General features: G+C 41.6%; 1 protein-coding gene across 3 annotated transcripts in view; it reads left to right on the plus strand.

The window, feature by feature from the left end:
• The window catches only part of LOC140235642 (Fanconi anemia group M protein homolog), a 387,390-nt gene that overhangs the window by 337,424 nt on the left and 33,004 nt on the right, over nt 1–16,962 (plus strand). For all 3 annotated transcript variants that reach the window (XM_072315655.1, XM_072315669.1, XM_072315661.1), the window contains exon 22: nt 11,903–12,000. In XM_072315655.1, the coding sequence (XP_072171756.1) occupies nt 11,903–12,000 (98 nt within the window). The remainder of the gene's footprint in view (nt 1–11,902; nt 12,001–16,962) is intronic.

Below are 16,962 nucleotides of genomic sequence, written 5' to 3' on the forward strand. Positions count from 1 at the left end.
CACGTGTCTCCATCAGCATGCTCGTATTATACAGCAGCACAGGGTTACTATACATAGCCCCTGTTTCCAGGCCCCATGCAATTGACACGATGTTTACGACCCATTCAGCGCGTACGCAAATTCCTTTACCCTGCGGTTTTGCCTGGCGGCGGCAAACCTGCTTTGAAGTTCCTGGAAATTTCCACCAGCCTATTGCCTGGCTGGCACGGCCATGGGTGTCAAGTTTCCGTCAATCTACCTAGCTATTGTGAATGTTTTTCTTAATACACTTGTCACTTCATTACACACATTTTGCTTCACCTGAGAAGCTGCTTACAAGAGTGGTCTCACGCTCATGTAAGGGGAATAAATACTCTTGTTGCGACACGGATTGTCGCCCCTACACGGATTGTCGCCTCCTGCTCGGGGCGACAATCCGTGACGGGCGTTGGCGGCACGGATTGTCGCCCCCTACACGGATTATCGCCTGGCGACAATCCGTGTAGGGGGCTGGCGGCACGGATTGTCGCCCGCCCTCGAAGCACATTTTGCTGGGTAATATCGTTCTGGACATAATCATTGAAATACTAACACATAACTTACATGGCTACATCCATGCAAACATGCCATGTAAAAAGTCATGGTGAGGTTTCAAGGAAGTGTGTATGTGCGCGTGCACATGATAATTTAGTGTCCGTTTGTGCGTGTGTGTGTGTGTGTGTGTGTGATGGAAGAATGTGTTTATTATGTCAGTTTTTTGCGTATGTGTTTTTTAGCTGCGCGTGGGGAGGGATAACTAGTAAGCTGTTGCTGGCATAAACGTTGATATTGATTTTATCAGCAGCTTTGAATTTGATGAGTTTGTTTGGCAGATTTGTATAATTATGAATTCGGAGTGGAGCTTGCGTGCGGGCAGATGCTGCTTTTCTGCATATGGTCCATTATGTCTTATTTATCAACATTGGGAAATCGTTTCATCAGGAAAGAATGTGGTATCGGTTCGGGTGTGCGTCGGTATCTGGGAAGGGGGTTACATTTCGTTATTGCAAAAGTTTGTTACTCTGAAGGCTCATTCGTCCGAAGGCTCATTATTCCGAAGGTTCGTTATTCCGAATTTCATTTTTGGATCAACAAACCTCTAGCTATATAGGGAATTGTGTGTTTCGGATATTAAAATGAAGCCTCGGAAAAAACGAAACTTCGGAATAACGGAACCTTCGTGTGTGTGTGTGTGTGTGTGTGTATGTATTTGGGTTGGTGAATTTGGGTGTGGGATGATTTAGATTTTGTTTAATCAGGGGTTGGTGGGTTGGGGATTGGATTTGAAGAAGGATAGTTATAAATGGTATGACAGATGTTGGTAGGATTTAATATTTAGGATAGATGTAGGCCCTAGATTTGTTTCGGATGGGGAGGGGAGGGGGTGGTCGGGTTTTTTATGACTGATTTCATTCTAGATTCGTGTAATGTATTTGTGTTTTTTTTTTTTTATGTATATGCCCTTGTAAGTAAGAAGGTGTTACATGATCCAAACCAATGTATTCAAGGAATATAGGTTTGGTAGGGCCCTACATGTCAAAACTTTCTCGTGAAGAAATTGTTAGTAGGGTTGGTCTATAATCGAGTTATCTATGTTGAAGTGAGATTATTTGTGGTATAAATTGACAAATGGATTTGTTTCTGTTTCGAATTGCCATTTGTAACTTTTTTTTTCATGTTACACCCAGAATGAGTCGATTTATGAATGATTTGAATGAAATCAATGAATATCAAGGAAAAAAGTGTTGAGTTGGTTTATTTGCATTGTGAGGATTTGTTTGAGTGTTTGTTGGTGTTTGTTTGTATTACGTATGTATTAGCGGTGTGCAATGGCAGTTCGTTTGTGCTAAAATCAACTAACGATTGACAAATTTTTTTACGGCGTTTGGAAATAAAACTTCGCTCATGCATAAAGCATGCCAAACCTATTCTGGGACAAAGAATAGTGGTATGGACGTTCTAGTTTATAAGACTGATGGAAGAAAATGACTGCAGTGAAAAATGAACAAAGACAAATAACATTTGGGGAGGGTACCTCCTTCGTATGTATTTTCTCTCGGTCTCTCTCTCTCGCCTAGCCTGCCTCACCGCTGATATTGGTTCACACACCCATACTATTTTTAGATCAACGCTGGTGTGAATTTTTTAAACACGTGCTCATACACTCTGAAGGCGTTTGTATTGCCACAGTAGCGCCGCTATATTCCACATGTACACACGTAAACATACAGGCACACGTATACACACAGACAAACAAACCACTACCACTATGACCACCACACATGCACAGTTTCTACATATTGTATTATTATACTCCAAACACACACACATACACACACTTACACACACACACACACACACAGACACACACACATACACAACAAATCATACACATCACATATCATGCAGGTCACAATACACACACACACACACACACACACATACGCATAACTTACCAGTCATACCCATCCCACCAAAGCTTAATACCGGTCCGGGAGGAACCACCCCGAGCCCGGGGCGACAATCCGTGTCGCAACATTTTTTTTGCCAACACGGATTGTCGCCTTCGAGGTCAAAAACTGGGAACTGCACAAGCGTCACGGATTGTCGCCAGGCGACAATCCGTGTAGGGGGCGACAATCCGTGCCGCCAGCGCCCGTCACGGATTGTCGCCCCGAGCAGGAGGCGACAATCCGTGTAGGGGCGACAATCCGTGTCGCAACAACTCTTTCGGATATACTTTTTGATTACGCCTCTCGTCGACGCAAATTAAGGTAATCACAGCGTTACTAACGCGTAATAGTGCGATGCCTTTGGTGGTTTCATTTGTTTGCTAATTTGTCCGTTTTTTAAGCTTCCATGAAATCAACTGTGTATAAGTGTTCAGCACAAGACAAAGGGAAGACTTAATCCGGGCGTTCCCGAACGCTGGCTACATGGAGCGATGGCTTCGTGGTCAATTGGGTGCAGTGAAGTTGACGCTATTGTGTTCGAAACAAAGGCACTAAACAAAAGACTTTTAAGCTGGCGTTCCCGAACGCGGACGGCATGGGCGCATGCCAAGCTCGAGCCAAGCTGGCTACTTAACAGATAAGAAGGCATGCCGGACGCGGGCGAACGCTCGTGATATTAAATCTGTTACGCCTTATTGGGCCAGATAATATTGAAAACAGGTGCATACAAGTGCCTATGTCAATTAAAGAATTTCTTTAATTTCTGAATATTTCATCATACAATATTATTAATGAAGAATAATTAATGACAAAATTATTTCCTTTAATGAACATGATTGGCACAATCCCCCAAAAAACAAACAAAAAACACATTGATCCCCTTTACCAACAATAACATCGCCAAACAAATCTTCCAACTCTTCTTGAGGTCCACATCTCACGACCTTCACAGAGTTCTTTGTAGTTTTATGTAGTGTTTGGACGTTAGAAGTGGCACATCACAAATCATACATCGGCGAGCTGGCGATTTGTAGCTAGCCATTTCCAATCTCAAGAATAATATTCAAGTCATCATCGAATCTGGGCACAACAAAGTCCAAAACACAACGTGAAAGTAGGTCCTAGATGACTGCAACCATAACTTTCAGCCAGTCAAAAACGTTGCACGAATCAGCTGTGCAACAATGCATGGTACGGATCACTGAAGTACCGAGTTTCGCATTGCATTGTGATCAAAGAGTTGGCTCTTTGATTGTGATAATGTGTGTTGTGCAAAAATGCAGGCATCTCTGTGCACATAATTAGTAATTGTTGCAGATCGCACTGTATTCACGGTGCAATGCACACAGCTGGCTGCAGATCGATCGATCCCACAGAACTCTTTTCTGTGATCGATCCCTTAGTTTTCATGCATACGCAATGAGCTTGCGAGAGATAGGGCATTACGTCAGCATACCTAATATGAACTTTTGACCCTACGCACTGTCAAACCATTCTGGACGTTTTTTTCGGACAGGTTTGTTGGCGCCCTCATCGATATCGAGCGGTTACAGGGGATAGCGCGATAAGCTGTGGAGCGCGCGTGGATGCGTAATGATAAAAAAAGTACAGAATCTGGACTAGCTCTCGCCCTGACCAGATCCCATGAATGACAGAGAAAAAACAAACACTGTAATGATTAAATAACAAACCACTTGCTAGCAGCCATGCAGGTGTTTCATGTAAGTCGAAGAATTTGTTCCTAAGAAGAAGAAGAAAACAAAAACACTATGGTATAGACAGAGGGAAACTGACAGTCTGACACCCAAAAAGCATGCCAACCACCTGGCCAGGTTGGTGCAGTGGTAGCAAGGAATTTGTGTACGCGCGATTGTAGATTGCATTGGGGGGGCCCCTGGGAAAGGGACGATTAGAAGCAGACCTGCATACAGTGGACGACTGTGTGTGTAATCTCAAAGCTGAAGTTTAACACAGTGCACTACATGTGTTGGCAAGCACACACAGTGTGTGTGTGTGTGTGGCGTGTGTTGGTGTGGCACACACAAACAGTCACACACAAGTTGGTGAGAGCATGCAGCATGTAGAAGGGCTATTGTAAAAAAGCGGGAAGAAAGCTCAGTTTCTCAGCTACGTGTGTAGCTGGCTGGCTGGTGAGATCAGTGGACTAGATTACAGTGTAAGTGCGTGAGTAGAAGCTGACGATGCACGATAAGATGACGCTCAATAAGACCGCCTCTACTGCGCAGTCGGCTTAATCTATCAGGAACTAGTGAGAAAATGATCCTTCTGGTAAGGAAATTAGATCCCTGCAATTTTTTCTGAAGATTTACTTATCATTTTTAGACATTAATACACAGAAGTGTTTCAGCCAGGTTTGTCCCGATAAAGCGGTTCATGGTTCCAATGAAGCGGTTGAAATAACACGTGAAAATTTTGTTGCATCAAGTTTTGTTGCACATAAGCGGTTCCTGATGTGAGCACTGTACTGTAGTTCCAAGTTTGTTCATTGCAGATCCAGGGCTGCCCCCCCCCCCCCCCAGTCCGGGGGGGGGGGGGGGGAATCCAAATGCGGACCTAAATTTTCATCTTCTTCCTGAAAACAACATAATGGATTTTCACCAAACTTGGCATGTAGCATTTGCCAGGGGGATAAGATCTCAAAGTGTTTGAATGGGCACCATGCTTTCCTTGGGGCCCAAACCTCCTAAATTAAGGAATGTTCAATGATATTCTTGTCTAGAATCAGAAGTGATAGAGCTTTAAGTTTGTTTGTTTGTTTGTTTGTTGTTTTTTGTTTTGTTTTTCGTCCAAACTCTAACTGCATAGTCCAACATTCTATAAAGTACCGGTACAGTGTACTTGGGCACGTATTTTTACCAGTGTGATGGAATATGCAAATGGACACCATGCCCCCAGCTCTCAAAGCTGCTCCCCCCCCCCCCACCCCCAAGTTTCCAATGTTCTCAGGTAAGAGTCTGCAAGAGTGCATGGAAGGTGAACTTGTGGCTTGTTATACTCGGGTGAGCACAAGACCCCCAGGTCTCTTGTTTTTTAATGTTTTTCATCGCCAAAGTCGGGGTGCAACTTATCCGGCAATGCGTCTTTATCGCAGGCAAATACGGTAAATTGAATCTGTTCAACTGGACTTACTTGCAAACTTCTATTCAATCTACGTTGCCTGCATTCGGACATGATACCGCGCAGTCTATGGATTAAGACTGCCAGTGAAAGGTTTTCACGCCACCAGCATCATTCACAAAACACAGCATGGACTTCTCAACTGAAGGATCTGACGAACTAACTTCACAATCAACATTTTACGGAACAAGTTACAGGATACACACCAGCAGTTACATACACGATTACCAGATGACATTTTCGAGAGAGTTTAGAAGTTCACAGAAAACCCCCAGCTTAGCCAACATGATTGCTCTAAAGCTCACCAACGACGCAAGTACTGCTTTCCTCTCTAGCGCCAAACCTCCACCATATCCAGAGAAGAAAAGAAGGCTCTACGTCAACTTCCAAAGGATAAGGATATTGTTATTTTATCTGCCTCATGATAAACTCTTACCTGTGCCTTTATATTGCATTATCCTTTAGTGCTGCCCTCAGTCTCACAAAATAATCAAAGAGAAAGCAAAGGAAGCCCCACTGATGTGTCTACACTATTCTAGTGTGTCCTTTCTGTGGCTACTACTTAGTCACATACATGCATTTCTGTGTTTACATTTTCAGGTGGCTGTTGTAACAGCCCTGGACTAGCTGCAAGTTTCAATCATTTTTGAAATTTTTTTTCTTTCACTTTCTGTAGACCTTTGGTCTCTGCGTTGGTTTTCTCTTTGTGAATAATCCCAAATATTAGCTCCTACACCCTCCTACTTCTTTTCAGGTTAGTCTAGCCACCTGCAGCAGGGCTTTTAGGGTGGCTCTCTATGCCCTCTGTCTAGAGCTGCGCTCAGTCATTATTGGCACTCCTACCCTACCGCTTCTTGGGTCATGTTTTGTTTGCGATGCAGTTCCTCGAAGCAGTGGGCAGGCAGATATCCATGTATCAGAGGGCCGCTGGTGTAGTGTCTAATAACTAGCCTCTGGTGCAGTGTCTCAGAGTTCAGACTTTCTCTCTCCCTCTCTCTCTCTCTCTCTCTCTCGCACGCGACACAGTTCATGTAAAAGTCTTCCCTTCCCTCTTCCACCACTCCTCATCCCACCTCCAAAGATTTAGATGTCACCCTTGGGCCCGTCAGTGGCCCCTTTTCTTGGCTGGTTTCCTTCTGGCCTTAAGTCACCACAATCAGTTTGGGTTTGTCTGCAGTCTTCCCTCCCATTTGAGGAGGCTTGAGCTCAGTTGATCAACTGCACACCACTTGATTTATTCGTATTCTCACAGGTTCTGAGAAAGACAGGCAGTCTCTAGGCGCGGTCACACTGGCAAAAGATCGCGAAGTTTAAGATCGCGATCTTTAAGATCTCGAAGTTTTGCCAGTGTGACTGCAAACTTTCCGCGAAACTTCTAGATCTGTTTGCAGGCGTTGTCCCCCGAAGCGCGAGGCCATTGTCATGTTCAGATGTGCATTGTTACATCACAATCACTAGCCATCGTACGGCGCACTCTTTCTTGCGCGCGTACGAATGGCCCAAACTTCGCAATCTTAAACTTCTCGATCTTTTGCCAGTCTGACCACACCTTTTGTGTCATTTAAATCTCATGTGTATCTATCAGGCCTCCCCACCCCCCAACAGTTTTGGGTAGAGAATCCTTCAACCATCTACCTCTGATCTCTACTGGCCACTTGGTACTTCTGTCATCACCCTTGGTACCTCTGTACTTGTACCCTTTCACCTGTTATGTCATCATGTTTGTCACAGGTCAGGAGTGAGTCTGTATGTTCAGATGTAAGCCCCCTTTTGGCTTTTCACACAAGTGTTAGCTGTCCTCATATTTTTTTTTCTCCACTCATACGGCTTACAGTATTTGATTACTCCTTTATTGACTGCAATGTTAAGTGCAGTAATTAGATCCTAGGTGTTGCTGTGCTCACAGCTGCCAGAGGCTCTTTACTTCATGCAACCAGTGGAATTTTAGCCTTTTTGAGGTTTCTTCATAACTCCTTCACAATTCATTTATGTCTAGAGGACCCTTTTGGCTTCCTTTCACCTACTCAGAGTGCATCAGTCAAGTTTACTGGTAGTGTGTGTAGGACATTGCTTCCTTCCAAGGTCTTTGCTTCTTTTCATCTTGCAAACCTTAGTTTGATGCCATCTTGCCTTGCCTTTGGAGCACCTTATCATGACCCCACATCAACCGGTGTCTGCCCTCACGGTCCTCAGGCTCGCAATGGCAGCATTTCGTGCCTTCTCTGCCCTTAAAGGGGCACTAAGGTAAAGGTCTAGCTACCCTGTGCTTACTTACCCTAGTCCAGAAACTTTGTCCTGAGCCTGCAGTTCTCAAGCCCTTCTGCCATCTTGTTTGATGCACCTTGGAGGGGATGAGAGGTCCTTCTTTCAGCTCATTTTGAGCTGAAAGAATTCAATTCTTTCCAATTGTTCTCTGCCAACTGACCCTTGGCCTTTAAGTCTAGCATCATGTAATTTCCACTTTGCACTTATCCTTTCCCTTATCAGAAGAATAATTTGTGTTCACAGACTTCTAACCAGGGGCTACTACCTCTTTCTGCAATGGTCACCCCTCTTGTCAGTGTTTCCTAGTTTTTGTGGGTCTTTTACTCTTCCTCAAGTGAAACTTTTTCATGTTCCCTGATGCTTCGCCTTCTGTGTTACTGCATCGAAGGCGTTGACCTCCTTGCATGGGTAGGAGACACTCAAGTCAGTGTTCCTTTTCGCTCTTGACTCTAGTCCATGTTGAAATTCAATCCATGCTTAAGTTCTGCTGATCCAGGCTTTTACACTGGGAAAGTGCAGGCATGTGCCTGGTCCCCACAGGCCTCCTCCTTGGTGAAGAATCAGTCAGCTTCTGCGGGCCCTCTAGAGGTCTTCCCTCTGGCCTTCCCTCCTCCACTATAATCGTAGAGGACTTGGTGCGGTGCCTGTATTGACCTTGAAGTGGTACCTTGATCAAACCAGCCATTTTGGGGCTCCTACGGTTTTCAGGGCCCTCTTTGACCAATTCCAATAGACTACCCTTTGGGCTCCCCCAAGTTCCTTCTGGATTCCTGAGAGTTTTTAGTGCATGAAGCCTCATTCAGTTCCACTGCCTTCTGTGCTTCGCATCCCCGTAACTTATTCCTTTAAGTGGGAGGAAGTTTCAGGCAACCACCCTCAAGGCTGTTTCCGTTAAAGCCTATAGAGTCTGTGCTATTCTTCACTATAAAGGCACAGGCAAGAGTTTAACGTGAGGCAGATTAGGAGGATCAGTAGTGATCATCTTATCTGTAAGTGACAAACTCTTACCTGTGATGTCCTGCTTTCCCCCCTTTTGCTTGGACTTTGTTGATATCTGCAAAAGGAAGAGGAAGCATGTCTGCTGTCAGGCAACTTTTATAGGGCAGTAATGAGTGGGGTCTGGGGTGATGTAGGACACATCAGTGGGACTTCCTTTGCTTTTTCTTTGTTCATTTTGCGAGATTGAGGGCAGCATTAAAGGATAATGCAATGTAAAGGCACAGGTAAGAGTTTATTACTTGCAGATAAGATAATCATTACTGGTCCTCCTAACCAGCAGATAAAGGCAGATGTACAGTTGTTTTGAACAAGACTGATTATGCAGAGAAAGTAAATAGTCTGCTGAGTGTTAATAACACATATGAACGGCTCAAAGGGGGTTACATTGACAAGGAATCTTACTATAATCTCTGCCCTGGAGATGATATTCCAGCTTTTGATGGACCCCCAAAGATCCATGAGACAGATAGACCTCTCAGCCCCATCGTCGGCAGTATCAACAGTATCACATACAGCATCACCAAACTGTTAACATCCATCTTGAGCCCATTAGTCACATCCAGAAGTCAAGGGACTTCATCAAGAAAGTGCTGGACATCAAAGTTGAGGAGAATGAGACCATTGCCTCCTTCAGTGTGTCTCCACTGTTCACAAGTGTACCTCTTGAATAAGCTATAGAAGTAGTTAGGGAACGTCTGAGAAGTAACAACTTATTTTGCGTACAATGGGGCTTTCTTTAAACAGAAGCATGGCTGTGCCATGGGCTCACCCATATCTCCAATTCTGGCTAACCTGTACATGAAACAGTTTGGAACAGTTCTAGATTCATTTAGTGGAGCATCGCCCTTACACTGGTACAGGAATGTTGACAACACATGGGTGAAGATACAATCTGCTGGAGTGGACAGCTTCTTTCAGCACATCAATAACTGTGATCCATTCATCAAATTCAATGTGGAGAACATCAAGGAAACGATCTTCCCTTCCTTCCTTCCTTCAGTTTTCTGCAAACCCCACTCACACAGACCAGTACTTGTTATTTGACTCTCACCACCCACTTATCCACAAACTTGGAGTTGTAAAAACTCTGTTTCACAGAGAATCCTACCTCCCTTCTTCTGAAGATATGAAGAAAAAGGAACACCAACACATGCACACCATCTTGAAAGCATGCGGATACAGGAACTGGAGCGTTGATCAGGAAAAGTCCTTGACATACAGACAATAAAGGCAGTAACATCACCCATTCACCCACCACGTGTGAATGCTTGCCAGCCAGACAGAGCTAAAGAAGTGTCTTTGACAAGTCACAAAACTGTTCTCTCTGTGCAGGTTCCGGATTAAGTCCAAGAACAGTTTCACATCCAATCCTGGATGCTTCATCAGCTTGTCTGACTTTATTTTGTACAGTGCACTCCCATTACAATAAACACCGTTATAATGAAATTTCATTATAACGAAGTAAAACTTCTGGTCCTTAAATTATCGCCATTAAAGTATATGGTACAAAATTTACTTATAACGAACTCGGTTATAGCAAAATTTTCATTATAACAAAGTCTTTTCCAAACGCCACTGACAAGAAAAACAAAAATGTGCTCCATTATAATGAAATGTTTATCGCTTTCGAAAATATGTAGTGGATCAAGCATTTATAGCGTCTCTGCATAGGCGAACGCTTCACATCACTGTGTGTTCACTCCTTGTGTCACGCACAGTTCCCGAGGGGAGCTTGCGTTATTGTAATGCAATAATCTGAAATTAAATAAGGTTCATTTTATTGTTCTGAAGGTTCTTTATTACAAAACACAGATTCTGATACACCTAAATGTCTGTTAGTTTAGAAATAGGGTTTGTTATTACAAACATTTTGGCGTTATTCCAAAGGTTCATTATCAATAAGGTTTGTTATTAATAAGGTCTGTTAATCCGACAAAAAAATATGGTTCTTATTACAATTCGTTAGTCTGAAAATAATAGGAATTTCAAACGTTCGTTAAATGGAACATTAAAAAAAGTTTCATAAATCCAAAAGTGGAAAAAAAGTGAGTCCACTATTAACAAAACTTAGGAATTGCAAACCTTATAATCTTCTGAAGATAAACGAACCTTCAAATTAACTAACCTTTCTCATTTTTTTGATAAACAAACCTTCAGAATAACGATCCTTATTTCATTTTTGGCTTAAAACACCTTCAGAACCACGAACCTGCGGAATAGTGAACCTTTCTCATTTTTTTGATTTACAAACCTTTGGAATGATGAACCTCATTTCATGTTCCGATCAACAAACCTTCGGAAAACGATCAATATATTTATATCTAAATTATGACCTTTCAGAATAATGAATCTTTGGAAGAGTGAATCTTCAAATGAACAAACCTTCGGAATCCCGGAAAAGGTGAAACTTCAGAATAAGGAGCCTTCAGAGTAACAAACTTTAGTAAGAAACACACCTTTGGAATAGCAAACTGTAACCGAATCCTAAACCTTCATTTTCTATACATGTGTGACAATACAAACAATTTTATGCTTTCTTTTAAATGTAATATTCAAATGAAATTAAAAGGGTACCATCCCATTTCACATAGCTTTCCAGTGTATGATGAGGATTCAACAAACAGAATATGATATATGTCTGGTTTCCTCTTTTTCGTTATATATTATGTTAAAACCATGTTCGGTTATAACGAAATTTCATTTTAATGAAAGAAAACTGCCGGTCCCGACCATTTCGTTATAACGGGAGTGCACTGTACCTTTATTGAACATTACCTGGACGAATCAGAACTTACAGCAATTGTTCCCTCCATGATTGTCACGAGTAAGTCCAGTCAAACAGATTCTATTTACATGCTGTTATCTCTGATGTTATAATATATGTATAGTGTATGAGATCATGTGATGTTACAAACAGTAAAGATGTGAGTGATGTCGTGCACACACACTCGTACATCAAAATAGTGCAGAGTGGGATTGCTCAATATTGTTTTAAAGATAACTTGTGCCGTATCTCCTTTTCTGTGCAGAAGAAACTGCCCAAGTCCTGGCTGATTTAGTACAAGTTGAGATGCAGAAAGGAGCAGCAATTCTGCCTACACCAGAAATGGACAGCATCGCTGAGCAGGTGACCTCTCCTTTACATATTCTGGTTTCATGTTTTACTTGGGAGAGCTGTGTCCATGCATGGTCCCCTTCTTGCCTGTAGAGAAGAAAAAAAAAAAATGTTAAAAAATATTCATTCATAAACCTCCTGAATTTTCTACAACTGACTCTCAGATATAACAAACTTGATTGGACCAGGGATTCCAACTTGTTATACTGAAATGTATTTTATTAGCATTCAAGAAACAAGAAAATAAAATGACATTTTGTGCCATCAAAATCACTTGTTTTCACCACAAAAAGAAAAAAAAATTACATATTTGTTTTGTGTTGTGGTTTTTCATGATATCACTGCACTCACAAACATCAGCATGGATTACATTATGAATAAAAGTTTGGTGCCAAAGTCAGATTTTTGGCCTAACCTTGTTTTACCATTCACCCAATGTTTTTTTACAGCTTTACCCTATTTCGAGAGTGCTTAATGTGAATCTGAATGATGAAACTCTTGCTTCATTGAGGGTTTTGAGGTATTCAAGATATCCACCAAAATGGCCGCCAAAATCTGAAATTCCCATTTATTCCCTTGTAAATGGTGAATATTATATATTCTGAGATTCTCAATGAAGAAAAGAGAATCTTTGAAAATCTTCATTATCTTATGAAATGATTCTCTTGACAAGGTCTAAATCTGTGCAATATATGGGGGCAATATGCAATGTATTTAAGAAGGTACAGGATGAAATTTGTTTGATCCTTGACCCTACTTTAGACAGACTGATTAGAAAGTTGTCATTTCATGAAACAGTACGGGAGTGATAGGGCATGCACTTATCAAGATACAGGACAAAGTAGTCTTGACCCTTGACCCTATTTACCTCTCACAGCCAAGATTGCATCCGAGTCAAAAGTCGTTTTATGAAATGATCCAGGTATCATGGTTCATATATGTACAAAATCTGGCCCTGATTGAGCATTTAGTGAGCAAGATACAAAATAAAGAATATTTGACCTTTGAACCTCATTTGCACAACAAAAATGGCATCCAACCAAAGCATCATTATTTTACCAAATGATCCATGTATTGAGGCCCGTTTTTTTTTTTGCAAAATATGGCAGTGATACCATATACACTAATGAGGTTACAGAATGAAGTATATTTGACCTTTGACTCCATTTTACACAGCAAAGATGGCATCTGAGCAAATAGTCAGTAGGGGCCTATTTTGTGAAATGATTCCTGCAACATGGTCCTTACATGTGTAAAATGTGGGAAAGATAGGACATGTATTCCCTAAGATACAGGATTAAACACTCTTGACCTTTGACCTTAATTTACCTGCCCAAGATAAGTGTCGGAGGAAGTAGTTGTTATTTTATTAAATTATGTTCGTGACATGAACTAAACATGTGCAAAATATGAGATTGATAGGACTTGTTGTTTTTGATCTATTGCACAGAAAGTGGAAGAAAGAAAGAAAAATAAAGAAGAAGTTATGGTATTGTATAGAAATTTAAAGAAGAAGAATAAAAGGATCAGAAAAAGATAAAGTTAGGAAGGGAGAGTAAGACCTTCTAAAGAAATAGCAAAAATGTAAGAGTTTTAAAGAAGCAAAAGAATCGGCAGGGGCGAGCCTCGAACACAGGACCTTTAGATTAAAAGTCCGATGCGCTATCCACTGAGCTATTTCATCCCCCTTAGGCTCTGTGTATTAAGCAAAATGAGGTTACATCGAAGCTAAGGGCCAATTTCAATCAAGTTTTTCTACATGATCTCCACGTCCAATGAAAAAACGTAGGGCACATTACGATAGCCCAAAGTCTCAGCTACAACATATCTAAATCTTGGAGAAATTCATCCAAGGATAAGTGAGCTAGTGTTCGATAAAGACAGTCATGTCAGTTTTCATTTCCAAAAAAAAGCACTCCCATAGAGATAACACGCAAACTGGTCAAATTTGACAAGATTACTTTAAATTGATTTTTTTTTCGAGGTGATGATGTCATTTAATCAAATCTTTGCATTACGTATCTAAAAAACCAGTCAACAAGCTACAGCATACTGAAATCTGGGTGAAAATCGGCCAAGGATAAGTTAGGTACGCTTGAGTAAACTTGAAATTTATTTGATGATGTCATTTTGAAAATTCACTTTTTGTCTCGCCCAACGGAGGTGAAGGCGAGACTAAGGGATCCAAATGGCGTCCGTCCGTCGTCCGTCACAAATGTTAAAGTTTACTTGCAAGACTCTCTTATGATGCATAACTTGGCAAATGTTACAGCAATGGCAGCCACACTTGGGTGATAGAAGCACTAGGGGTATCTTCATGTTATGGTGTTGTCGGAGGTCATGTGATGATGTCAAAGGTCATTTGAGGTCATATATTAAAGAGTATGTGCAAGATTCTTTTCTTTCTATGTTAAAGTTTACCTGCAAGACTCTTTTCTTTCTATGTTAAAGTTTACCTGCAAGACTCTCTTTTGACAAATAAATTCACATAAGTTGCTTGGATTACAACCTAACTTGGGTCATAGATGCACTGGGGGTACCTTCATTTTATGGTGCTGTTGGAGGTCACAGGATAAGGTCAAAGGTCATACGTTAAAGTTTACTTGCAAGACTCTCTTTTGACAAATAACTTCACCTAAGTTGCTTGGATTACAACCTAACTTGGGTCATAGATGCACTTGGGGTACCTTCATTTTATGGTGCCGTTGGAGGTCACAGGATAAGGTCAAAGGTCATACGTTAAAGTTTACTTGCAAGACTCTCTTATCACATGTAACTCGACACATTGCTACAATGGCAGTCAAACTTGGGTGATGGATGCACTGGGGGTACCTTCATGTTATGGTGCTGTAAGAGGTCACATGATAAGGTCAAAGGTCATTTGAGGTCATACGTTAAAGTTTACTTGCAAGACTCTCTTTTGACAAATAACTTCACATAAGTTCCTTGGATTACAACCTAACTTGGGTCATAGATGCACTGGGGGTACCTTCATTTTATGGTGCCATTGGAGGTCACAGGATAAGGTCAAAGGTCATACATTAAAGTTTACTTGCAAGACTCTCTTATCACATGTAACTCGACACATATTGCTACAATGGCTGTCAAACTTGGGTGATGGATGCACTGGGGGTACCTTCATGTTATGGTGCCGTAAGAGGTCACATGATAAGGTCAAAGGTCATTTGAGGTCATACGTTAAAGTTTACTTGCAAGACTTATCACATGTAACTCAGCGTATGTTGCTTCAATGGCAATCAAACTTGGGTGATGGGAGATGTCTCTTGGGAAGTTGAAGGTAACCACAAGATCAAAGGTCACGACAGGGGTCAACGAACTTTTAGGGCCCAATGTTAAGTTTTTAGGGCGCATTTCGTTTATGGCTCATAACTTTTGATCCCTTTGTCCGTTTGGACCAAACTTCAATGGAAGATGTCCCTTGGGGAGGTGAAGGTCGTCACAAGGTCAAAGGTCACAGACAGGGGTCAACAAACTTTTGGGGCTCAATGTTATGTTTTTAGGGGCATTTTGATTGTGGCTCATAACTTTTGATCCCTATGTCCGTTTGTGACCAAACTTGGACGGTAGATGTCCCTTGGGGAGTTAAAGGTCATCACAGGGTCAAAGGTCACAGAAAGGGGTCAACAAATTTTTAGGGCCCAATGTTAAGTCTTTAGGGCGCATTTCGTTTATGGCTCATAACTTTTGATCCCTTTGTCCGTTTGGACCAAACTTCTATGGAAGATGTCCCTTGGGGAGGTGAAGGTCGTCACAGACAGGGGTCAACAAACTTTTAGGGCCCAATGTTAAGTTTTTATGGCGCGTTTGGATTATGGCTCATTACTTTTGATCCTTTTGTCCGTTTGTGACCAAACTTGGATGGTAAATGTTCCTTGGGGTGCTGAAGGTCACCACAAGGTCAAAGGTCATAAGCAGGTCAATTAACTTCTGGGAGTTATACAAAATATTAATTCCTTGTACGCGAATGGGCGAGACACAATTTGGCACTTACCTTGTTTTATTTCATTGAGGAATTTGATACTTTTTAGTCATTTTGCCAGCATCAGCCACCCATGATATGATATGTACAACTCATCAACTTTCAGAATATGTGAAGAAAATGGGGGGTCACCGTCCATCCTGACGAGTTAAATCGGATTTAAAATTTGTGGGTTTTTTATGCCTCCGCCACGAAGTGGTGCCGGAGGCATTATGTTTTCGGGTTGTCTGTCCGTCCGTACGTCCATCCGCATTCGTTTACGCGATAACTTGAGTAATATTGACTGGAATTTTACCAAACTTGGTTCAAGTATAAAGTATGATGGGACAATTACTTGATTAGATTTTGGGTGAAATCGGCCAAAGGTCAAGGTCAAATCATGAAATTGTATTTGTTTACGCGATCACTCAAGACTGGATCGAGCAAATTTCACTAAACTTTGTCCGAGGATGATGTATGATGGGACAATTACTTGATTAGTTTTTTAGTGAAATCGGACGGAGGTCAAGGTCAAATCATGAAATTGTATTTGTTTACGCGATCACTTAAGACTGGATCGAGCAAATTTCACTAAACTTTGTCCGAGGATGATGTATGATGGGACAAGTACTTGATTAGTTTTTTAGTGAAATTGGACGGAGGTCAAAGGTCAAAGATCAAGATCAAATCCTAAAATTTATCTGTTTACGTGTTTACTCAAAACTGGATGAAGCAGCTTTCACCAAACTTGGTCCAAGGATGATGTATGATGGGGCAATTAGTTGAGTAGATTTTAGTGGCATTGGCAAGAGGTCAAAGGTCAAATGCTAAAAATGTTGCTATTTCCCCCATATCTATGCAATGCTCGAAGGTATTTTCTTGAAACTTAGTGTAGACATGAACTACTGCATAAAGATTCTCCAGAGAGAGTTTCATGTCAAAAGGTCAAAGGTTAGGTGAAAGTGTTACAATTTCACTTTTCTCACAAATGGTAT

The sequence above is a fragment of the Diadema setosum genome, chromosome 1 (genome assembly GCF_964275005.1).
Source record: "Diadema setosum chromosome 1, eeDiaSeto1, whole genome shotgun sequence".
NCBI lineage: Eukaryota > Metazoa > Echinodermata > Echinoidea > Diadematoida > Diadematidae > Diadema > Diadema setosum.